This window comes from Artibeus jamaicensis, unplaced genomic scaffold (assembly GCF_021234435.1).
Source record: "Artibeus jamaicensis isolate MK-2021 breed Jamaican fruit bat unplaced genomic scaffold, CSHL_Jam_final contig_601, whole genome shotgun sequence".
Classification (NCBI taxonomy): domain Eukaryota; kingdom Metazoa; phylum Chordata; class Mammalia; order Chiroptera; family Phyllostomidae; genus Artibeus; species Artibeus jamaicensis.
The window spans coordinates 932,636-958,181 of record NW_026521902.1 but is presented as its reverse complement, the minus strand read 5'-3'; the positions used below and the strand labels follow the sequence as shown (position 1 = coordinate 958,181).

At 41.8% G+C, this 25,546-nt stretch overlaps 1 protein-coding gene across 1 annotated transcript in view; it reads right to left on the bottom strand.

The window, feature by feature from the left end:
- Nucleotides 1–25,546, bottom strand: part of LOC119061200 (tubulin-specific chaperone cofactor E-like protein) — a 208,600-nt gene that overhangs the window by 3,806 nt on the left and 179,248 nt on the right. The window contains exons 22-28 of the mRNA XM_053670667.1: nucleotides 25,022–25,308; nucleotide 24,969; nucleotides 23,234–23,528; nucleotides 20,593–20,703; nucleotides 5,392–5,594; nucleotides 3,841–4,004; nucleotides 3,143–3,391 (exon numbers count right to left, since the gene is read on the bottom strand). Coding sequence (XP_053526642.1) covers nucleotides 3,143–3,391; nucleotides 3,841–4,004; nucleotides 5,392–5,594; nucleotides 20,593–20,703; nucleotides 23,234–23,528; nucleotide 24,969; nucleotides 25,022–25,308 — 1,310 coding nt within the window. The remainder of the gene's footprint in view (nucleotides 1–3,142; nucleotides 3,392–3,840; nucleotides 4,005–5,391; nucleotides 5,595–20,592; nucleotides 20,704–23,233; nucleotides 23,529–24,968; nucleotides 24,970–25,021; nucleotides 25,309–25,546) is intronic.

Here is a 25,546-nt window from a genome sequence, read left to right as displayed (position 1 = left end):
CAACACTGGCCTATGGCTCCTCTGCCTTTATAAATATTCCTTAGTCCTGCCCTGACCAGGCAGGAACAATCCTGGCCACAGATTTTACCTGGATTTGCCAACAGTACCCTGTTGGGCCCCTAGAGTGCAAGAATGAAACCATAATCCTCACTGTGTCCCCCTGCACACACTGTGGGGCATGTTGAATCTTTGTTGAAGGCACATGTTAGTGAATGAATGAATTGTGCTGCCATGGTCAAAGGTGGCTTGTGAGATCAAAGAAGTTCTTTCAAATGATAAAAATAAAAGGGTGAATTTTTCCTATGTTTCCTTCCCCTAGCCTACAGAATTAAACAGCTTAGTTAATAGAAAAATTATAAATTGAAATAACACTTCAGCATTCCCACACATATTGTTTAGTAATTAGTCTGCAAGGCAATAGTCTCCTGTTTTGAAACAAAAACTTGTCAACAGTTTCTTGTCTTTGTTATTTATCTGAATAATCTAAATGGGCTCAAAGATTCTAAAATATTCACATCCCTTGATTTTCAAGCCCTTCCCTCTTTGCCAGAGCCCCAACTGCCAAAGAGATTACTTGAGGTTTAAATAACAAAAAAACATAGGACAGAGGAAGTGGTCCAAGGGAACGGAGGCAGTCTGCCTTAGTGTGAACAAACAAGGCAAACACTAGAATTCTTTGTCCCTTTCCAGAGGAAAGATGGTCCTTTCCTCTCTGTAGGCACATAAAGAGGAAAGAGACGTGACTTGCATGTCCCCAAGCTTCTGAGTCACTAATAGACACTGGTGCAGTTTCTGCCTTCCACATAGCTGGAGAGGAACAAGGAGCCCTCGGAAATTTTGTGGTCCCATTTTGCTGCTTATTTATTCACTGAGCATCACTCTTCCTGCGAATTCACTGGGGAAAAAAAAACAATACCCACATCTCTCCAAGGTCAAAAGGACTCATGAATTAAAATTCTCCCACATGACAAAATCACTTTATGCTCAATAACAGTTTAATTTGAAGACTTTCATCCAGACCTTGGGAAAGCTGAGATTTATGAGCATGCTCACTTGCTCTCTCTCCCTCTTTGGAGAGAGATGACCAGCAACCTTCAAAGGAGGCACAGGGCTATCACCTGGGTTTGATTTGATAGTGACTCAGGTCTTAGCCCTTTCATTTTGTGAAGGGACTTGACAGGGGAGGGAAGACAAATTGAGAAAAGGAGAATTGTGATGTTAGCCTGAGCACTAGGCCTACAAGACAAGAAGTAGTCACCAAGTCCTTCCCTTTGCCTCTGCAGAGGCTAAAAACCAATTCAGAAAGTCAAATGCTTTAGTGATATCTTTGCTGAAGTGTCCACAGTTTGCCTTAGCAATCCATGCCACAAGCCACACCTGGCCAGTCTGGAAGTCAGTGTGTCTTGAAACCTGAAGGATTCTTCCTCTTCTTGCTGGTCAGATAGCCTTGGGTTAGCTGTATATCTAACCTCTCTAAGGCTGTTTCATCTGCAAAAAGTGGGTATTTATTGCTTGTCTGCCAGGAGCACACTTTTCTTCTTTTGAGGAACCATTTCTAACCTTGAAGCTAATTACGGTATACACAGCACACATTTCCTGACTACCACACAGTGCCAACCCAAGACACACCTTGGCATATTGAATGAGTTTGAGTCAATGGCAGAAGCGGGAAGGTCATCCTGACTTTCTCCCTGGCCCTTTTCACCTGAAACATGTCATAAAACTTTCATGTGATTGGCATTCCCCCATACCACAAGAAAGGAGCATCCCTATCTTCAAAGACAAAGGGACTTAGAGAAGACCCCGAAAAAAGAGGCTTGGCAAGTTTCCCCAGTTCACTATAATTATGTCATACTCTGACCTATCATACAGCTCTATGAATGCCCACTCTTCATCTAACCTAGCATAAAATGCCCAGCTTTAACCATTTCTTTGGGTCTTAATTTCCCTATGAGGGCTCCAGTGTCAGGTAAAACTTGTACTAAATAAATCTGGATGCTTTTCTTCTGTTACTGTTTCTATTTAATTTTCAGTCTCAGTTAAGAGAACTTCATTCTCCTCAACACAAGGCAATTTCATGTTGTATCCCCTCCAAATAAAGGAGAAGATGTGATTGGGTAGAGAGAGGGAGAGGGAAGGGAAGGGGAGGGGGAGGAAAGGGAAGGGGCAGGGGGAGGGGGAGGGGAGACAGAGGGGAGGGGAGAGGGGAGGGAGCGAGGGAGAGAGAGAGAGCATCTGGCCCTCTGAATCCTATCATTTCAAACTACTCCCACTTCTGTGATTTGTTTTTGTTATTCTTATCCATCTTGATTTTTTCATAAGCTACTTTGAATTGGTCTCTACCACATTTAACTGAAAAGTTTGATCAGTCATCTGCTTTAAGAATGATTGTATTAGGGTGATGAAAATGTTCTAAAATTAGATTATGGTGATGGTTACACTCCTCTTGTAAATTTATTAAAAATCACTACACTTTATACTTCGAACAAGTACATTTTATCTCATATAAATATGTATGCAATAAAGCTGTTAAAAGAATTATCATTGCTTGAGACAACCAGTGCTTTAAAAAACAAAGATAATTATTGTTGTTTGATAGTCTTTTTCATTCATTCGGTGGATTTAGTTTCCTAGTCACTACATTTCAGAGAATATGCCAGGTGCTGGTCATACAGTGGTAACTAAAATTAACTTTATTGTATAGGTTATTATTCTAATTATTTTAAAAATGTAATAGATGTCCTGGTGACCTTCACTTATTCTCATTACATTCTTTCATTTGTAGATGATCCACATTCCTCTCAAACTGAAATTTAAAGTAGGCACAACAGAATCCTCTCTTTGATGACATTGAAGATACATTTGCAGTTAATGCCATATGGACTTGGGGATCTATCTCAAAATTGCAGTGTGACTTTAAGCAAGTTGCTGCTCTCACTAAGCCTAAGCCTTCTCTTCTATAATATGAGGCTTCTAATATCTCCCTTAAAGGTTGTAATAAGAATTTAATAATTTGTGGATGTAAAATGCTGGCCTTGTAGGTAGTCAGCAAATATTAGTTTTTACTCCTCCCTCTAAAAAATGATGTAGACTAACATTGCCCCAAAGGCTCTGAGCCTTTCCTTAATAAGAGGCTACGCACCCTTCTTCAATGATGAAGTAGCGAAGCTTATCATTGCTGTCGCGGGAGGGTGTTGCATAGCATTTGTTCAGGGTCAGGATCAGATGTGTGGCATCAGCTCCAACCACAAAGACCCCTACATACAGCACATCTCGGGTCGTCAATACCACTTCACCCTGGCGATAAGGATGTTTATAGGAGGCATTTTTGTAGAGTGCCATCTTGGTGGTGAAGCTGCCTTCTTGGGTTGGAACTGTCAGGTTAATGACACTAAAAGAGAAAAATCATGAGGTGGAGTACCTTACACAATTATATTTATTCAATCACCTACCATTTTTTGAAGCTGAAAATGAAGAGAGAAGGCAAAACAGATAGTAGCAAAGCCTAAGGCTGCACTGTCCAAAATGGTACCCATTGGCCACAGGTGGCAATTTAAATTAAATTAAATTAAAACTTCAATTCCTCAGCAACTTCAACAACATTTCTAGTGCTCAATAGCTATATATAGCAATTGTATTCAATAGTACAGATACAGATCATTTTCATCATTATAGAAAGTTTTACTGAACAGTGCTAGTTTAAGGAAGAAAATAAGAGGAAGAAAATATGAATCATTTTTTCTCCTTGCTTCAAAGGTAAAAAGCTGGCCATTTTGACTCTTCTAACCCTAACTGCCAACACAAAAACATAGCCACGTATGCAGCCCGTGTGGTCTCTACCTGAGCATGGGCTTCACAACAGAGTCCAAGGAGATCTTGATGTCCAGCTCATAAGCACATGAGAATTCCACGTTGATTGTCCGGTCCCTGGTGATGATGTTGCCGGTATTGTTGGCGCTTTCTATCCAGATTGTGTTCTTATACATGATATGAGTGCCATTGGACTGCAGAGCAAAGGGAGGTCAGATATCATTAACTCTGGGAGTGAGGGTATGGCTTGCATTTCAAATTCACACCCTGAAAGTGGAAGAAAGGCTTCCTTTCATACATACCTCAGAGGCTAGTACAATCAGTATGGAGCTAGCCTCAGCATTTCAAAAAAAAACAACCAACAACAATGTATTACAATAGATGTCAATGACACCCTGCAGTATAATAACCTTGGATGCCCACAGAGGGTGACTTCATGAATTCTAACTATAGCCAGCTCCCAGGTACCTCAGGGAACCCAAGCAGGGAATAATAGGAAGGACAACCATCACAAGTTAATACCATCTTGATTTTATTTATTTATTTATTTATTTTTAGTGAGTGAGAGGAAAGGAGAAATAAAGAGAGGCAGAGACACATGTGCGAGAGAAACAAATTGGTTGCCTCTTGCATGCCCCCACCAGGGACCTGGCCTGCAACCCAGGCATGTGCCCTGACCAAGAATTGAAGTGGCAACCTTTCAGTCTACTGAAAAGGTGCTCAATCCACTGAGCCATGGGAGCCAGGGTCGCAAGTCTTCTTGTTAATTCTTAATATTCTTTTTTTTAAAAGATTTTATTTATTTATCTTTAGAGGGGAAAGGAAGGAGAGAGGGAGAGAAATATCAATGTATGGTTCCCTCTTGTGTGTCCTCTGCTGGGAACTGGCCTGCAACCCAGGCATGTGCCCTGACTGGGAATCGAACCATGGTTGCTTGGTTCCCAGGCCCGCGCTCAATCCACTGAGCTACACCAGCCAGGGCTAATTCTTAATATTCTTAATTCAAAATCTGTCCTCCAACAAACCTTTCACAAGATGTACCCACAAACACCTTCTTCCTTTTATTGTCTAATATAAGTGTTAATAAAAAACAGTTATCAAACACACACACACACACACACACACACACACGCGCGGAAGGAACAGGAAGAAGAAAAGGAGCCAGAGCCTTTGCTAGCCTATGAATTAGATAATTTGACACCAAAAGTTGGGATATTGCTGCATTTTTCTTAAACGATATCTGGGACACCCTTGCCTCCTGAAATAGCTAAATCCCGCTGTATTTGCATGGGAGAACAATAAGGGTAAGAGAGGTAACATGCCCAGCAAAGGGCGACAGCAGGTAGAGCAAACCAAGGAAAGAAGTTTGTCACCTGATGCACTCTCTCCATTTAATCAACCACTTAGCACTAAATAATTGTTCTCCTTGATGTCTTCCATTTTATACATACGTTTTGCTGTTTTCCACAGAGAATATTTCTAACTGGACCATCATGAAGTTGGCTTTAAGGACAGTCACTGTGCAAATACCCTGACAGTTACTACCTTTGCCAGGTGCTCTTTCCAGCTTCAGTTTCTTACCTGTACAATATTTCCACAATTCCCTTTGGTGTTGTTGATCTGAAAGGAGATAAAATCTTCCCCTTCGATGCCAGTGCATTGTCTGTCATTGATCCTCACACCCTCTCTCTCAAAACCAAGCTGGAAGAGTTTGCACTTAGATATGGACACTTCCATCTGGGATGCCTTGCAGGTCACCTCAGCATCAATAATGTCATGTGAGTCTGTGGGAATCAATGATTATGAAAGTCATGTGAGTGAGAGCAGTTCTGCTGCACAGATCAAGGTGAGGGACCCATTACAGTTGCCTTTAGAAAAAGCTAATAACCCGCACAAAGGCTGTGGCATTTTAACTAGGCTTTGACCAAATCAAATGATATGAATTCACTCAAAGCAATGACTGGAGTATTGTAGAGCCTTTTGTAAAGGTGAAAATACTAATGAAGTGTCTTTTCCTCACAAACCCAGGAATTTCCTTGCAGTTTGGTGTAGCTACTTTTCTGTAAGCTACTTACTGCATCTGGCTCATTGTGACTTATCTCAGAAACCTGCCCCAAGTGAGAGTAGTACTGGCTAAGCCACCCAAAGCCCCAGCCTGTTCCCAGTGAACAGTAAGACCTCTTGTTTTTTGACACAGTGACACACCAATTGGCATTCTCTGTGAGTACATGAACACATGCTATATAAACAGAGAAGCATATTCATCTGCTTAGGGGAAACTGAAAGGTTTTCTTAGGCTCCGCCGAAGAAAAAAATGCCAATCAGTCACAAAGTTAGGCAGTATAGTACTTTATTGGGGATTGCGCACCTGGGCAAGGTTCACCAGTCCACAGAGTGATGCTGCGGAAGTCACACCCAAGCAGGGAATATGGCGGGGTTTTATTTGGTTGGCTCTCTTCGTGGGAGCTGGGAATTGGTCCCCATTGAACAAAGCAGCAATATATCATTGGTGGCTCAGGTTGCTATGAGGATATCCGCTTTGGCAAAGCCTGCCATTTTGGCTCTCTGGTTTGATGTCAGCTGTCTTTTCCGGGTTGTAGTTCAGCTTCCATTTTGTCCTACCCTGCCCATCGTGACATTCCGACCTCTTTGATAGGATAAGGGGCGCCATGTTCAGTCTGGCTACTTCCTGCTGTCAGGGGCATGCAGAGGAGAGGGGCTAGAGGTTGGCCATTTCTGGTTTGTCAGGGAGGGGTGAGTAGGTTCGGGTCTGAAGAAGCATCTGGTTGAAGGTAACCCCTTTAAGTTTGCGTGGGAGATAGGGAATTGGGGTCAGGATGGGAAAACGTCAGGCCGCTTGAGGCCAACGATGACTGGGGGATGATGGGAAGCTATGGTTGGGATGGAAGTGTCCCATACTTGTGGGTTGATGAGAGAAGAGGAAATAGGTGGAGCTGGAGGAGGAATTGGATTTTCTAACAGCAGGAGGATAAGGGAGGAGGAACAGGTAGACTTTTGCATGATCTGGACAGTGGCACCTAATTCGAGAATATCCCATACTAAAAATGGAATAGGGCAGGAGGGTGTGATAAGGAATGAATGGGAAAAGGGAAATCCATCAAGACTCTAGTTAAGCAGGGTGGTTAGCCACGGGCAAGATGGGGTCCCATCAACCCCCATGACTGAGATCTGGGAAGGAGTAAGAGGTCCTGAAAAAGATGGTAAAACAGAGTAGGTAGCCCCTGTGTCCACTAGGAAAGAGATGGACTTACGCGCTACCTGCAGCATTACCCTGGGCTTGGCAAGGGTGATGGGGGTCTTCGAGTACGGGCCACTTCAATCGTCTATGAGTCCAAGAAGTTCCGGCGAGGCCAGAGAAGAGTCTACACCTTGACAGGCTGGTCTCCCACGTGGAGGCGCCAGGGACGAGCCTCTAGGGGGACAGGCATTCCTCCAGTGGCCAAGCTGTTGGCAATCGGGGCAAGGCTTTGTTGGTGGACGAGGTTCAGGACACTGGCGGGCCTAGTGCCCTTTTTTGCCACACTTGAAACAGGCCCCTGGTGGGGTGTTCTTTGGCCCGGACTTAGGCTTTGCCCCCGTGCCGGTGTTTGCCGCCAGCCACAGGGCTGCTAGCATGGCTTGGGTTTTCAGGGCTACTTTTTGCTGCAGGCTCTGCCTGAGCAGAGCCTCAGCCTCTGCTTCCTGGTTATTGAAAACCATAAATGCCGTATTTACTAGATCTCGGATAGGGGTTTGGGGGCCATCCTCGGCCTTTTTTCGTTTTCTTCTAATATCTGGGGCCGACTGGGAGATAAAGTGAGTAGCTAGGACAGTGGCCCCAGTGTTAGGAGCCGGGTCAAGGCGGGTATGGAGCACCACTGCCTTGGTTAGTCTGTTGAGAAACAGCGCCAGATTTTCTCCGGGGCCTTGGGTGACCTCTCTGAGCTTATCATAATTGACTGCTTTCTGGGCAGATTGGTGCACACCTGCTATCAGGCACTTGACCATTTTGTCTCCGGGCCTCCAACCTGCCTGTCCTACCTGGTGGCCCCAGCCTGGTTCCACCTCTGGCATGGCTTCAGCGCCTACTGGCATGAAGGGATTGGTGGCATGGGTTTGGTCTGCATGAGCCCTAGCTGCAGCCGGGACATAGCCGCGCTCATCAGGGGTCATGGTTGAGCTCGCCAGGGGTCATGGTGGAAGCTGAAATGATGTACAGGTCATGCCATGTGAGGTCATAAGCCTGGACTAGGTACCGGAAGTCCCTGATAAAATTGGTAGGGTTAGTGGAGAATGAGCCTAGGCGTTTTTCAATTGAAGAAAGGTCAGTTAGTGAAAAAGGAACATGGGCCCAAAGAACACCTTCTGCTCCTGCCACTTCCTGGAGGGGGCAAATGCAGGAGTCTAGGGGCTCTAGATTCAGGCAGGAGTGGTTGTGTGAGCTGACCAGGGAAGAAAGGTCTTCAGAGGGAGGGGGAGAATCTGGTGGAGAGGGGTGGGCCAGGGCTGAAGAGGCTGTTGGCAGAAGCTGATAAGGAGGGGAAGCAAGATCTTCAGGGGAATCAGAAAAGGAGGAGGGAGGTTCTGGGGCAGTAGGCCTAGGAGGCCAGATGGGTTCAGGGTTCCCTCAGGCGAGGAGAACTTGGGCTCTGGAGCATTGGGTGTACAGATCCGGGTGGGAGCGCAAGGCCCAAAAGCCCTGAATGTAGGGAACCTCAGACCATTTGCCAGTCCATTTGCAAAAATTATCTAGGTCAGTAAGGGTAACAAAATCAAAAGTGCCCTCAGGAGGCCGGGTTTCACGATTATCAAGCTGATATAATGTCCAGGACGTAGTGGATAGAAAAATCAGCCGTTTTCGCTTGAAGCCAGGATCAATTGTTGGCAAATTTTTCAGGAGGCACCCTAGAGGTGACTTAGGATCTGGCTTGGACTCCTGCACCTCCATTCCTGGTCCCACAAAGATCAGCAAATGGGAATTGGCATCCCTCAACGCAATCTGCTGATCTGATTGGGTAAAAATGGGGATCCAGGCCCAGGGACATCTCCTCCGGTGCCTAGAGCCTCTCAGTGGAGGGAGAGCAGCCTCTTCCAGAAGGGTCACCCCTACACAGTGCTGTGGTTTGGTGGAGAGCAGTCTCTCGCAGCAGATGGCGGCCCGGAATCAGAGTTCAGGGTCCAGAAACATAAGGGCAATGGCACTTACCCTGGTTCTTTGTCTGGACTGGTCGGGTGGCCACGAGGCCTCCCCAGGGAGTAAGGAGAGGAGCAGTCTTCAGCAGACAACAACTCCTCTCAGGTTTTGGCACCAAAGGAAAGGTTTTCTTAGGCTCCGCCGAAGAAGAAATGCCAATCAGCCACAAAGGTAGGCAGTATAGAGCTTTATTGGGGATTGTACACCCAGGCGGGGTTCCCCAGTCCATAGAGTGGGGCCGAGAAAGTCACTCCCAAGCAGGGAATAAGGTGGGGTTTTATTTGGTTGGCTCTCTTCGTGGGAGCTGGGGATTGGTCCCCACTGAACGAAGTGGCAATATATCATTGGTGGCTCAGGTTGCCATGAGGATATCCGCTTTGGCAAAGCCCGCCCTTTCAGCTCTCTGGTTTGACGTCAGCCATCTTTTCTGGGCTGTAGGTCAGCTCCATTTCTTCCTACCCCACCCATTCTGACAGAAATAATCGACACCACAGGCTCTCTCCTCCTATGCAGCCTCTGGTCAATTAGGCTTTCACTCTCTAATAATGTTAAATTCAGCGTATGCCATCTGAGTTCCTTGCTTCAGGCAAGGGCGAGGAACTGGGAGGCAAAGCAACCCCCTACACAATACCATGGGAGTGCTCCCCCTGTAAGAGGATGGCAGTTGGAAAAAGGACCTGGAGTCCTAGTGGGTTACAGTTTGGTTCAAATATTTTAATTCTTTAGGACCCACCTAAATCAGGCCAGATAAAGCTGGCTTTAAATGTCTGGGTTTTTTTTTTTTTTTTCCTAAGCAAATTGTTGTTCTACAGATTATCCTCTTTTATTTATTTATTTTAAGTATATTTTATTGATTATGCTGTTACAGTTTTCCCAATTTTTTTCCCTTTGCCCCCCTTTTCCAGGTACCCTCCTTCCCTCCAGCAATCCCTCCTCCCTTAAGTTCATGTCCGTGGGTCATGCATATACTGGTAAGCTCTTTGGCTTCTCCATTTCCCACACTATTCTTAACATGTCCCTGTTTATTTAGTGCTTACCAATTATGCTTCTTGATCTCTGCACCATTTCCCCCATTCTCCCTCTTCCCTCTCCCAGCAGATACCCCTCCAAATGATCCTCATACCTATGATTTTGTTCCTGTTCTGGTTGTTTGCTTAGTTGGTTTTTGTTTTCATTTTTTAATTATTAAAATTCTATTTTCTTTTTAGAGAGAGAAGGGAAGGGATAGAGAAAGAAAGAGAGAAACATTAATATGTGGTTGCCTCTCCCATGCCCCCTACTGGGGACCTGGCCCACAACCCAGGCATGTGCCCTGAGTGGGAATCAAACCATTGACCCTTTTATTTGCAGGCTAGTGCTCAAACACTGAGTCACACCAGCCAGGGCTGTTGTTATTTTTTACATTCAGTTGTTGATAGTCTGTTGTCATTTTAATATTCACAGTTTTTATCTTCGTTTTCTTAAATAACTTCCTTTAACACTTCATGTAATAAGGGCTTAACTCCTTTAGCTTCACCTTATCTGAGAAGCACTTTATCTGCCCTTACATTGTAAATGATAGCTTTGCTGAATAGAGTCATCTTGGTTGGAGGTCCTTGGTTTTCATCACTGTGTATGTGTCTTGCCAGGCCCTTCTTGCCTGGAACATTTCTTTGGAGAAATCAGCTGAGAATCTAATGGAAACTCCTTTGTAGATAACTACCTGCTTTTCTCTTGCTTCATTTCAGATTTTCTCTTTATCTTTAGTCCTTAGTATTTTAGTCATAATGTGTCTTGGTGTGGTCCTCTTTGGGCCCACCTTGTTTGGGACTCTCTGTGCTTCCTGGACTTGCATGCCCATCTCCTTCACCAAATTAGGGAAGTTTTCTTTCATTATTTTTTCAAATAGATTTCCAATTTCTTGCTCTTTCTCTTCTCCTCCTGGCACCCCTATGATGCAAATGTTGGACCTCTTGAAGCTGTTCCAGAGGCTGCTTACACTACCCTCATTTTTTGGATTCTTTTTTCTTCTTGTTCTGATGGGCTGGTTTTTGCTTCCTTGTGTTCCAAATCATTGACTTAATTCTCAGGTTTATGCACTCTCCTGTTGTTTCCCTGTACATTACTTTTTATTTTGATTAGTGTATGCCATGTTTCTGACTAGATCTTTTTTTATGCTGCTGAGGTCCTCACTAAGTTTCTTAAGAATCCCTATAACCATTGTTTTGAACTCTGCATCTGATAGATTGCTTATCTCCATTATGTTTAGCTCTTTTTCTGGAGTTTTGATCTGTTGTTTGATTTGGGCCCTGTTTCTTTGTCTCCTCATTTTGCATTCTCCCTGTGTTTGTGTCTATGTGTTAAGTAGAGTTGCTTTGATTCTGTGTCTTGGCAGTGTGGCTGAATGTAGTAGGTGTCCTATGGGGTCCAGTGGCACAGTCTCCCCATGCCACTGAAGCTGGGTACTTGAGGTGTGCCCTCTGTGTGGGCTGAGTACCCCCTTCTCTTATAGTTGAACCTTGGTCACTGTTGACAGACCAATAGGAGGGATTTACCCAGGCCAGTCAGCTGCAAGGATTGGCTGTGACCACTGACCATCAACCTGTGCCTTCCATGGAGGATCAGCTGTGCAGGGTCAAGGTGATGGTGCTCTGATGTGGGCTCCAGTTGTCCACCAGTTGTATAGGCTCTGAGATTTCCCAGATGGTGCAGGCCAAGGTCAGCCCCCACCTGTGTTCTGTCTGAGACCACCCTTCCTGAGCTATAAAGCAATATGAGAAAGCTGCTACTTGTGCTGGGCTGGGAGATTCCCAGGTGAAGCCAAGCTATAAAACTAATTTGGCTGCTGCTAGTGCCTAGTCTGGAGCTTACTGAGGCCAGCTGTTGCTTGTGTCATAGGTTTTGGAAGTTATGAAGCAGCCATTCTTATGAAAAGCTGCTTAGGTGGACCCGTAAACTAGGTGGGGCAGAGTCTCTGAGGATCTCTAAGGTGAATAAAACAATGTTAATCAGTGGTACAAGCAGCATGGAAAAGAGTATGGAATTTTCTCAGAAAACTAAAAATGGAACTGCCTTCTGACCCAGCAATTTCGCTGCTAGGATTATACCCTAAGAACCCTGAAACACCAGTCCAAAAGAACCTATGCACCCCAAAGTTCATAGCAGCACAATTTACAATAGCCAAGTGCTGGGAGCAACCTAAGTACCCATCGGTAAATGAATGGATCAAAAAAACTATGGTACATTTACAAATGAAATATGCAGCAAAAAGAAAGAAGGAGCTTCTACCCTTTGTGACAGCATGGATGGAACTGGAAAGCATTATGCTTAGCAAAATAAGCCAGGTGGTGAAAGACAAATACCATATGATCTCACCTTTAACAGGAACCTAAACAAAAAAAAACAAACAAGTGAACAAAATATAACCAAAGACACTGAAATAGAGAACAGGCTGACAGTGTCCAGAGGGGAGAGGGGAAGGAATTTGGGGGAATGTCAGGGGAAGGGGGGAAGGGTTTACAGAAACAAGTATAAAAGACACATGAACAAAAACTGGGGGGCAGGGAATGGGAAGGAGTGGGGGAGGGCTGGGTGGGTGGGCTGGGATGGGAGTAAAAGACTGAAAACTGTACTTGTCAACAATTAAAATTAAAAAATTAAAATTAAAAAGTAAACAACATTAGTCAGGTTGATGGAGTCTCAGATATGGCACCAACTTCCTGGCTCCATGGCTCTGTTGGGGGAATGCTCAGAAAAGGGACAATGTCCTCTGCTTGCCCTAATGCCAGACACTTCAGCCTTCCCCAGTATGCCACTGGTTCCCTTTAAGCTGTCACCCTAGCATGGAACTCAGAGTGAGTCTGAGTAGGTGAGTCCATGTGTGGGTTCTGTAATAGGCACTGCTTGTGGCTTCAGCGGTTTCTTCCATTGACTCAATCCCCACTGGTTTTTGCAGCTAGAATTTATGGAGACTTATCTTCCTGGCACCAGATCTCTGGGCTGGGGGGTCTGGAGTGGGATTGTGCCTGTACACTCCTCAGATATCCATCCTAAATTTTTATTTACCACACATCGGTGAAAGACCAGCTGTTCCTCATCTGAGCCCCTCCTACCAGTCTCGACTGATGTGGTTTCTTTAATTCCATAGTTGTCAGACTTCCATTCAACTCCATTTCTGATGGTTCTGAGTGATATTTGTTCTATATTTTAGTTGTAACTTTGATATGGTTGTATAAAAAGGTGAGCCATGTCTGCCTACATTACCATCTTCTATCCTCTTTTAAATACTACATTTACCAACTTACACGACTCCACTCTAAGAAGACACCCGATCCAATTAAAAAATGGGAAAAGGACTTGAACAGACACTTCTCCAAGGAGGACATACAGAACATCCAGAGACACATGAAGAGATGCTCAATATCGATAGCTATCAGAAAGATGCAAATTAAAACCACAATGAGATACCACTTTACACCAGTCAGAATGGCTATCATAAACAAAGCAACAAACAACAAATGTTGGAGAGGTTGTGGAGAAGAGGGGTCCTTAGTTCACTGTTGGTGGGATTGCAGACTGGTACAACCACTATGGAAAACAGTATGGAATTTTCTCAGAAAAATAAAAATCAACCTGCCTTTTTACTCAGCAATTCCACTGCTGGGATTATATCCTAAGAATCATAAAACATCAATTTCAAAGAACCTATGCTCCACAATGTTCGTAGCAGCACAATTTACAGTATGCCAAGAGTTGGAAGCAACCTAGGTGCCCATCAGTAAATGAATGGATCCAAAAATTGTGGTACATATACACAATGGAATTCTATGCTGCAGGGAGAAAGAAGGAGCTACTACCCTTTGCAACAACATGGATGGAACTGGAAAGCATTATGCTGAGTGAAATAGGCCAGGTGTTGAAAGACAAATACCATATGATCTCACCTTTAACAGGAACCTAAACAACAAAACAAACAAGCAAGCAGAAAAAAAAACTAAGACACTGAAATAGAGAACGAGGGGACAGTGACCAGAGGGGAGAGGGAAGGGAATTTAAGGGGGAAAAAGGGGAGGGATTTGGAGAAACAAATAGGAAGGACACAGGGACGAGAACTAAGGGGGGTGGAAATGGGAGGGAGGTGGGGAGCATGGGGCCAGGGAGGCTGGATTGGGAGAAATAGACAAAAAACTGTACTTGAAAAATAACTAAATAAAATTAAAAAAAACTAAAAAAAAAAGAAATAAGTTTAAATTGTGAGCTCCCCCCCCAAAATACTACATTTACCTTTAAATAAATGTCAGTTTTGCTAAGCACCTTACATGTACTTTCTCTTTTACTTCTCACAGTACTTCTACAAAGTCAATATCATTCTCACCTTTGTTTTATTAAAAATTGGGTTCTTGCTATTATTGCCCATTTCACAGAAAACTTAGACTTAAATATATTGAATAATTTTCCCAAGACAAACAGATAATAAATGATAGACTCTATTTTATTTTATTTTTTATTTAATCTTTATTGTCTTTTTTCCATTACCATTTAGTCCCCTTATAACCCCCTCCCTCTGCAATCACCACACTGTTGTCCGTGTCCATGAGTTTTTTATCCTTTTTGCTCAATCCCTCCTTCCCCAAACCTCCTCCTACTTTAGCTGTTATCCTGCTCTATCTATGAGTCTCTGTTTTGCTTGTTAGTTCAGTTCATTCATTAGATTCCACATATGTGTGAAATCCTATGGTATTTGTCTTTCTCTCACTGGTTTCTTTCACTTAACATAATGTTCTCCAGGTCCATTCATACTGTTGCACAAAATAAGATTTTCCTCTTTTTTATGGATGAGTAGAACTCCATTGTGTAAATGTTCCGTAGTTCTTTTATCATTCATCTATTGATGGATACTCAGGCTGCTTCCATATCTTGGTGTTTGTAAATATGGCTTCAATGAAGATAGGGGTGCATATGTTTTTTTTTTTTAATTAGTGTTTCAGGTTCCTAAAGATATAATTGCAAAGGTGGGATTGTTTGGTCAAAAGGCTGATCCATTTTTAATTTTTTTTAGGTGCCTCCATATTGCTTTCCACAGTTGCTGCATCAATTTTCATTCCCACCCCAACAATGCAAAAGGATCCCACTTTCCCCACATGGTTGCCAGCACTTGTTGTTTTTTTATTTATTGATGATAGCAATTCTGACAGGTGTGAGATGGTATCTCATTGTAGTTTTAATTTGCATTTCTCTGATGATTAGTGACATTGAGTATCTTTTCATATGTCTACTGGCTATCTGTATTCTCTCTTTGGAGAAGTTCTATTCATGTCCTTTGTCAATTTTTTTAATTGGATTGTTTTTGTGGTGCTGAGTTTTGTAAATACTTCATGAATTTTGACTATTAATCCCTTATTGGAGGTATCAGCAAATATGTTCTCCCATTCTGTGGGTTGCCTTTTTATTTTGTTGATGATTTCCTTTGCTGCACAAAAACTTTTTAGTTTCATGTGGTCCCACTTGTTTATTTTTTTCTTTTGTTTCTCTTTCCTGGGGAGATAAACCTGATAAAAAAATTTCCATTAGCAATGTCTAAGATTTTGCAACCTCTATTTTCTTCTATGATTTTTATGGTTTCTGCTCTAATATTTAAGTCTTTGATCCACTTTGATTAATTCTTGTTTGTGATGTACGTAGGTGGTCTAGTTTCATTTTTCTGCACAGATCCATCTAATTTTCCCAACAATGTTTATTGAATAAACTATCTTTAGCTCCTTGTATGTGTTTGCTTCCTCTGTTGAATATTAATTGACTATAAAAGTATGGGTGTATTTCTGGGCAGGTCTATTCTGTTCCATCGATTTATGTGTCTGTTTTTATGCCAGTACCAGGCTGTTTTGATTAGTATGGCTTTATAGTATAGCTTGATATTAGGTAGTGTGAGTCCTCCAACTTTGTTCTCCTTTCTCAAGATCACTATTGCTATGCAAGACCATTTGTGGTTCAACACAAATTTTTGAAATATTGGTTCTAGTTCTGTGAAATATGTCATTGGAATCATGATATAAATTGCATTAAATCTATAGATTGTTTTGGGTAGTGCCAGCATTTTAGTGATGTTAGTTCTTCTTATCTATGAACATGATATGTGCTCCCACTATTTGTATTTTCTTCAATTTATTTCATAAATGTCTTATAATTTTTTGAGTACTGGTCTTTAACATCAATGGTTAGGTTTATTCCTAAGTATTTTTTTTAAGCGATTGTGAATGGGACTGTTTTCTTAATTTCCCTTTTTGTTAGTTCCTTATTGGCATATAAAAATAAAACTATTTCTGGATATTAGTTTTGTGTACCTGCTACTTTGCTGAATTCACTTTTTGGTTCTAGTAGCTTCTTGGAGGAGTCTTTGGGTTCTCTATGTACATCATCATGTCATCTGCAAATAAAGACAGTTTTACTTCCTGTCCAATTTGGGTGCCTTTTATTTCTTCCTCTTGTCTGACTGCTATGGCTAGAGCTTCTAGTACTATGCTGAATAAGAGGTGAGAGTGGATATTTCTGTCTCATTCCCAATCTTAGGGGAAACACTTGTAGTTTTTGCCCATTAAGTATGATGCTGGCAATGAGTTTGTTATATATGGCCTTATTATGTTTAGTTATGTTTTCTCTATTCCCACTTTGCTGAGGGTTTTTATCATAAATGGGTGCTGATTTTTCAAAAGCTTTTTCTGCATCTATTGACATGATTATGTGGTTTTATCCTGAATTTTGTTTATGTGTTGAATTTATGGATTTGCAAATGTTGTGCCAACCTTGTATTCCCAGAATAAATCTCAGTTGATCATGGCATATGATGCTTCTGATGCATTACTGTATTCAGTTTGCTAATATTTTGGTGAGGATTTTAGCATCTATGTTCATCAGGGATATTGGCCTGTAATTTTCTTTCTTTGTAATGTCTGTACCTGGTTTTGGAATTAGGATAATGCTGGCCTTGTAAAATGAATTTAGGAGCCTTCCCTCCCCTTGTATTTTATGAAAGAGTCTGAGAAGGAGAGGTGTTTGTTAGTTCTTCTTGGAATGTTTGGTAAAATTCACCTGTGGAGACATCCAGTCCAGGCCTGTTGTTTGCCTGGAGCTTTTTGATTATTGCTTCAATTTCATCAGGTGTGATCTGTCTATTCAGATTCTCTGATTGTTCCTGATTTACTTTTGCAAGATTGTATATTTCTAGGAATTTATCCATTTCATCCAGGTTGTCCAGTTTGTTGGCATATAGTTGTTCAAAATATCTTCTTGCAATCCTTTGTATTTCTCTGGTGTCAGTTGTTGTTTCTCCTCTTACATTACTGATTTTATTTATTTGGGTCCTTTCTCTTTTTTTCTTGATGAGTGTGGAGAATCTTGCTTATCTTGTTTATCTTTTCAAAGAACCATCTCTTGGATTCATTGGTCTTTTGTACCATTTTTTTTAAAGACTGTATTTTGTTTATTTCTGCTCTGATCTTTATTATTTACTTCCTTCTACTCACTTTGGACTTTGTTGGTTTTTCTTCTTCAAGTTCCTTTAAGTGTGAAGTTAGATAATTTATTTGAGGTTTTTTTCTTGTTTCTTGAGATAGGCCTGTAATGCTATGAATTTCCGTTTTAGGATTGCTTTCCCAGTGTGCCACAGATTTTGGATTGTTGTGCCCTCATTTTCATTTGTTTCAAGGTATCTTTTGATTTCTTCTTTGAGCTCATTGTTAACCTGTTCATTGTTTATGAACATACTATTTAGCTTCCATGTTGTTGTGTGTTCTTCTCATGACTGATTTCTAGTTTCATAGCATTGTGGTTAGAGAAAATGGTTGATATAATTTCAATCTTCTTAAATTTAGTGATACTTGGTTTTTTGTCTTAACAGATTATCCTATAAAACATTCCACTTGAAAATTATGCACGTTTTGCTGCTTTGGGGTGAAATGTTCTGGAGATATCAATGAAATTCATTTGGTCTAATGTGTTGTTTAAGGCTACTGTCTCCTTGTTGATTTTCTGTCTGAAAGTTCTATCCACTGAAGTCCCCAACTATGACTGTATTTCTCTCGATCTCTCCCTTTATGTCCATTGAGATTTGCTTTACATATTCAGGTGCTCCTATGTTGGGTGTGTAAATGTTTACTGAGGTTATATCCTATTGTTAGATTGTTCCCATTATCATTATGGAGTGTCCTTCTTTATCTCTCACTATAGCCTTGGTTTTAAAGTCTATTTGTTGGATGTAAGTACTGCTACACCATCTTCTTTTTCTTTTCCAATTGCATGAAATATCTTTTGCCAGACTAATATCTATTAGTCTGGGTGTACCTTTTGGTTGTGGATGAGTCTCTTGGTGGAAGCATATATATGGGTCCTGTTTTTTTATTCATTCAGCTACCTTCTATTTTTTGGTCATAGCATTTCAGCCATTTATATTTAAGGTGTTTATAGATAAATATGTTTGTAATGCCATATTATTGTTAGACTGTTTTCTCCTTCTCCTCCTTCTTTTTTTCCTCTTCCTTCTCCTTTTCCTCCTCCTATTTCTCCTTCTTTTTCAAGCAAGCCCTTTAACATGTGTTGCAGTACTGGTTTGGTGTTAACAAACTTCTTTAGCTTTTCCTTGTCTGGGAAGCTCCTTATTTCTCCTTCAATTTTGAATGATAGCCTTGTTGGGTTAAGTAGCTTTGGTTTTAAGTTTTTGCTTTTCATTACCTTTCAATATTTCACGCCACTTCTTTTTGGTCTGAAATGTTTTTGTTGAGGAATCAGATGACAGTATAATTGGTGCATTCTTCTAGGTAACTCTCTGTTTTTCTCTTGCAGCTTTTAGGATTCTCTCCTTGTCTTTAAGCCTTGTCATTTTATGTGTCTCGGTGTAGACCTCTTTGGTTCCAACTTGTTTGGGGCTTTCTGACTTGCCTGAACTTGTGTGTCTTTTTCATTTTTCATTCAGAAGATTATGGAAGTATCTGGTCATTATTTCTTCAAATAAATTCTTGATCCCTTCACCACTCTCTTTTCCTTCTACTCTCATGCTGTAGATATTACACTTCATGTTGTCCAAAATGTTTCTTAAGCTGTTCCCATTTATTTAAAATTCTTTTCACCTTTAGCTGCTCTGCTCCACCTGGGCATTTTTGTCCCTACCTTGTGTTCCAAAACACTGATTCAATGCTCTTCTTCATCTAACTTACTGTTTATTCTTTCCAGTGTATTATTCATGTCAAATATTGCATTCTTCTGACTGGTCCTTTTTTGTGGTTCTATGTCTTTTTTCATGCTGTTGAGTATCCTTATAATCATTACTCTAAGGTTTGATAAATCCTTTGCCAGCATTTCACCTAGCTCTTCTGGAGAATTCAGTTGTTCTTTCACTTGAAGTCTGTTTCTTTGTCTCCCATTTTGGCTGCTTTGTATTTTCCACCTTAACTGCTAAACTCTTCAGTCATTAAGTCGATCAGTTGTTGATCTAATCAAGCTGTAATCAGCAGCCTGCTTATTAAGCACCATGGGCAGTGGGGGTAGGCAGAGTAATTTCTGTGAGCAGGGCTATTGCTTCCCTCCAAGCTGATGCCATCCACAGAGGAGTGCTCTGCCTAAAAGAGATGGCTCCTGCAGTATGGAGAATGACTCAACACATGGATCCTGGTAGCTGTTCCTTCAGCTCTCTCTCCAAGCCACCAGCACCAGACTCTCTCAAGTGTCTCTTGTCTACTTTCCTCTCCCTCTGCCAGAGCCCAGGGTAAATGGCTGCAAATGAAATTTTGTTCTTTGGCCTTTTAAGGGGCTCTCTGAGTCTTCATCCATCTCTTTCTGGCAGTCAAAATCCTGGCTGCCTTTTATAGGTAGATGTTAATCTGGGTTCCTTTCTGGCTCTGGTGCTGTAGGATGGGGAGCCAAGCTTGGAATTCAGACCCTACTCTTCTCAGGGGAAATCACTGGGCCACTGAATTATCCCTCCAGCGCCTCAGCTGCTGCCCATGGGATTCCAGCCAGCCCTTGTGCTTCTCCACACTCCCTATCAGACCTATTCCAGTCAAGTGGTTTCCTCTGTCTGTCTTTGGCTATAAGGCTTTTCTCTGGCTAGTGTTCAGTTGGTTATTCTGTATGATTTCTCTATAATTTAGTTGTAACTCCAGATTGGTCCTGGGAGGAGGTTAATGAGTTTCTACTTACTTCTCCTTTATCTTAGATCCAATGTCTAAATGAGTTTTAAAGCAACTGCCTCTTGTACCTTGATCCTTTTTTTTTTTAATCAAACTCTCATTTTCTGTGACTCTCAAAGATCAGTTTGAATCTCTCTAATGCTGAATGTCGCCTCAGATGAAACTGGCTGATTACATTCATGTACAAACTTTTATGTTGTAATTTATTGCAGAAAAGGATGTGGCTATGAGGAAATACATATTAACCTAGTTTGAAGTGGCCAGATTGCTTCTTTGTTCTGATTAAATGATTGTTAAAGCTTTGCTATTTGGGTTTCTAACCTACAATGTGGAGCACGAGGGCTACAGTCCTGGAGCATTCATACACAGCTGTGGGCCTCTCCCAATGGGCCTGTTTGGGTGGCAGGGGGTGGGATAGCAAGTGTCACTCACTGTTTCCATAGGGAGGTGGCTCAATGCACCCGCACAGCTCCCCTCCATTGTCTAGCTCACAGGTCCGGTTGGGACAGTCTGCCCCCACACAGGGATCTTCAACCACTCCTGCTAAAAAGGAAAACACACAGAAACATGCACAAGTTGATTTTCACACCAACACACAGTAGCATGTGGTTACACTTGGGATTTGTCACTTTAATGGAACTTGTAATGGTCAGATAGCAGCCACAAATGAACACACACAGCTACCCTCCAGTAAATGATTACAGCAGCTGGTAATTGGGACCTCACCATGGGCCTGACCCTGCTTCACGCTCTAGTTGCATCATCTCCTCCACCCTCACCACAGCTCTGTGAGCTAAGCATTGTAACCCCTGTTTCACAGCTATGACACACCTAAGGTCACACACAGGTAAAGCTAAGGGGTGAAGATGGAATGCATAAACAGTCTTAACTGCCCCGGCACACCACAGCTGCTCCACTCACTACCCTGTGCCTTCATGTCTTTGCACAGAGTAGGATCCAAATCAGTTACTTCTGTGTCCCCAACACCCAGTCACCTCAGAGGAGGTGCTCCACAACTATTTGTCAAGCCAGAAAATTTTAGGGCCAGTAAGGACCCTTAAACCAGGACATCTTAATCTTTTTGCCTCATGGTCCTCCTTCCTCATAAATTTCTACTTGATTTTATAGTAATAGATAAAAACGGACACACAACTCACAACAAGCATTGATTTAGATTAATGGAGTATTTTGTCAAAAGGCAATTTTTTTTACTTTATAAGTGTTTTACTTTACATTATAAATAAAATATAAATTTTTTGTAGCAGAGGAGTCCACAGACCACCTTCAAGATCAGTCTGAAAGCACTAATTGAGATCATTTTCTTTGAGGCACTCACTTCTTTAAAGAATCTCTCTCCATTTGTGGATGTAATAATTCTTCTATCCATCATGGTAAATGATGGTGAGAGCTACAGAAACCACAACTGTTCAATCCCAGCATGAGTTTAAAAGTGAAACAAAAGAGTGGAACTGCCCCACAGCTCCACATGCCTCTCCTGGCCCAGTTGCCATGCCCTCTGCTGAGGAATGAATTGAAATAGATGAGGGTATGTATAGTGATGGCTTAACATCTCTCACCTCAGGCTCAGTTTGGAAGGAAGACTAAAGGAAAGCCATGAGCATCATTTAAATACATTTATTTTTAAGGTCTTCCTTTTATTAAGACCCTCTCACTTGCTGGTATGTTCATTGCCTCACACAGTGCTAAGCACATATGAACCCCTCAGTAGGTGTTATGCTTAATTAATACAATATGAAAACAACCAAGAACATAAGAAGAAGGTGTGGAGGCAATAGCCCACAGGAAGAAAAAGACCTCCCTTACAAATATGGTGGTCCACCTGCCAATGGGCAAATAAGGTATGCCCTTAAATGGAAATTTTTTAAAAAAATACTTTATTTATTTATTTTCAGAGAAAGGGGAAGGGAAGGAGAAAGAGTGGGAGAGAAACATCAGTGTGAGGTTGCCTCTCATGTGCCTCCTACTGGGGACCTGGCTTGCAACCCAGGCAATGTGCCCTCACTAGGAATCGAACCAGTGACCCTTTGCTTCACAGGCAAGGAATTTTTAAGGTTAAAATTATAACCTAATATATTTTTTAAATTTTTTAGCCAATTTCTGAAGTTTAAAAAAGTTATTTAAAGAGTTACTTTTTGACACAATGTATTAAAAGTTACCAAACAGCATTTCTGTTGATTTCCAAAAGACTAGTATTTTAAGAAATTCTGAAATCACTGAATGCATATTTTAATTAACTACATTGTTTTTCAGTTCTGAATTAACTGTACTGTAGTATTGTACTTGGTCAGGTTTAATCTTCAAATTTTATGATGCATGTGCACAATTTTGGAATGGGCTGGTTTTCATGGAGGTACCTCTACGCACATTGGGTTAGTGTATGTGTTACAGTACATGCACACATTCTGTTGGACATGGTATCATACTATATTAGTGGGACAGAGTGACCACATATATGTATATGACAAATTTATGTTTATATACATATATTCTCTGTGTATTTGTTTAACATAGTAAGAAAGTGAGCAAATAGAATAATGGATAGACACATCACATGACATTCTTAGTACAGAACAAAAAATAAACCATAGACATTTATTTTATCACTAATGTAATATATATAGTTCCTTTATAAATTCAACCACAGCTTTTTTTTCAGCCCAGGCAGATACAAGCAGCTCAATTCCAACTGCACTTGCCATTTCCCTTTCTGATGGGAGCTCTGAGCTGGTGAAGAGCTGAGTTTGGGAGCTGAAATGAATTGGGGGCCCCATACATTGTCCCTCTGTCTCATAAGTTACTGAACTTATCCAGCTCAGAGCAACGCATCTTCCGCAGTTGGTATCTAAATTTCATCACTGGAGGGGATACAGGTGAGTGAGGTTCTATGGACACGCCCTCATGGAATCTCTGCTGCAGCTCACAACTCTCAACTTTCCAACCCTGGAAGCAGAGCTGTGGAGACCAGCCAGCTCAACAAGACAAAGCAACACAACCAGTGACACTGTTCCTTTAACTTAGAAAATAATCTGGAGAAATAAAATAATGCTCTTACAGCAATTCTCCTTCTCAATCCACTCAGTGCTGAGGATCCCAAAGGAACGACAGGACTCTCCATAGGCAGCCAGGGAGCCACACAGCTGGAACTTCTTGTGGTTGTAGCAGCCATCCAGATAGCAGGATTCATAGAAAGGGAGGGGGTCAAGTAGCCCATAGCAGGGCTGGAAGAAGCCCTTCATATCCGTGAGCTTCAGGCAGTAGCCATTGCCCTGCATCTTCTGGATATGCACATTATCACACATGGCAGCATACTGTGAGAACTGCAGCTCGTTGCAGCTGGGGGCAAGAAGCTGAGTCAGAATCAGTGAAGCAAAACCAGTACATGGCAAGACCATGCCTGTTACCTCTTTTGCTGACCCAGAAGTCAATTTGCTATGTGACCTTAGGAAAGTTAGGTGATTTCTGTTGTTAGTATCACTGGGATAAGTGAGCATAGAATAAAACAATGACCTGGTAGCCAAGTGTCAGACAAAAGATAGATACTGACATAATAACCATTAACCTTTGATATAATTGACTGATATAAATGATATAATAATTATTAACAGGTACTGCTATAACAAATAGTAGTAGTAATAATAAGTCCTATAACAGTAACGACAGTGGGTAGATTTAAAGATTGGGAAGGAGGTCCATAGGTTCTAAACCAGTTGCAGTTTAACTATCAGAAACCAAAAACAAAACCTTCACAAGAAAAGTGGTATCAGGCTGAAATCATTTATATAAATAAGGAAGAAAGGAAAGAAAAGGAAGTTCAAACAGAAACATAATTCCTCAGGAAAAACTGAAACCTGCTTATATTTGGAAGCCTCAGAATAGCTTAAACATCCAAAATTGTCATTTTTCTAATGGTGGGCTGAAGAAATGGCATTTTAGAGAAAGCATCAAATTAGGAGTGTTGGAATCTGCTCCTGGCTCCTACAGAATCTCCTCATGATCATCCTCCTGCACTAGCCTCTGTTTCACCCAGAAAAGAAAGAGACTGGACCTGATGTTGCCCAAGGTCCTTTCCAGGCCTTGTAGTTCACAGGACTATTTCAGTTTACTTGCAGAAGGGTCAAAAAGGGTATGAAGCTTCCTTTCCACATCCAGGTATTTAGTTGATATTTGGCATGTTAAAGCACAAGAGAATTGAGCCATTGCACGGGGGAAAAACATGCTGGGAAAGAGAAGCATATCTGTAGATTCGGAAAGGTATGACTATCATTTAGCAGCCTAGAGAGTCCCTAAATTAAACACCTTTGAAATAACTCCTAGAGCTCATTCTAAGTTGGATTATTAGAGGCCTGATATGACCTTGATGACTTCTGTATCAAAATAGGCTTTTTTTGACTCCAATCAAGCCCTACTGGTACAACCACAACCCAGCCTTCTGGTAAGAGTCCCAAACACACAGTCAGACCCAGCACTGGGGAGGAAGGGGTGGCCCTTTTTCTCCCGAGTCTCTCTGAATCTCACTGCAGCAGGGGTGCTCTGCTGCACAGCTGGAGAAGGCTTCAGTTTTCAGCCTAGGTAGACCCTCCAGTTTCACTTTGGCTGTCTAGCCGAGGGTTGAACGACATGAAAATTTAGAGTTATACTACCTAAGCCCAGTTCCTTCCTCTGGCATTCTAGACATTACTGAGGCCTTTGATGTGTCTCTTTGTATCATAAAAACTGCATAGACATTTGACTCAGCTCTTTGCAGGAGAGAAAAATGATGCTATGGAAAGTGCATTTTTTATGAACACCCTCTGTGGAAGTGGGAGGATTTGGGACAGGGAGTTGTAGTTAGAATTCTCACCTCTTCTGCATGCCATTGGTTTTCCAGCTCTGGGCCAGCACCACACTGCTCACCACTGGCTTTCCCCGCAAGGTCACATAATCATCAGTTAAGTCCCCATTGAAGTTACCACAGAGGCCACACACTTTGTTCTGCAACCGCTCACTGATGCTGATTTTTATGACATTGAAACCATTGTAGTGTATCTGGATGTCAGGGCTGGTGTCAATCACCAAGAAGCCCTCGCTGCTGTAGATTCTGGTTGCCAACCCGGTTATAAATGGGACATTCACTTGTGTGCCATTCACCTATTGAAGAAAATAAAAGTAAATGACCTTACAGCAGAGGTTGGTGAATATTGCCTGTAATAGTGGCCAAATATGGTCAGAGTAAATATTTTGTGATCTCTATTGCTACCCAACTCTAAACTCATGGCAGGAAGGCAGCCCATAGACACTATGTCACTAAATGAGTGAGGCTGTATTCCAATAAAGTTTTATTTACCAAAACAGGCAGCAAGTAAATTTGGCTAAATCTTAGTTTGCT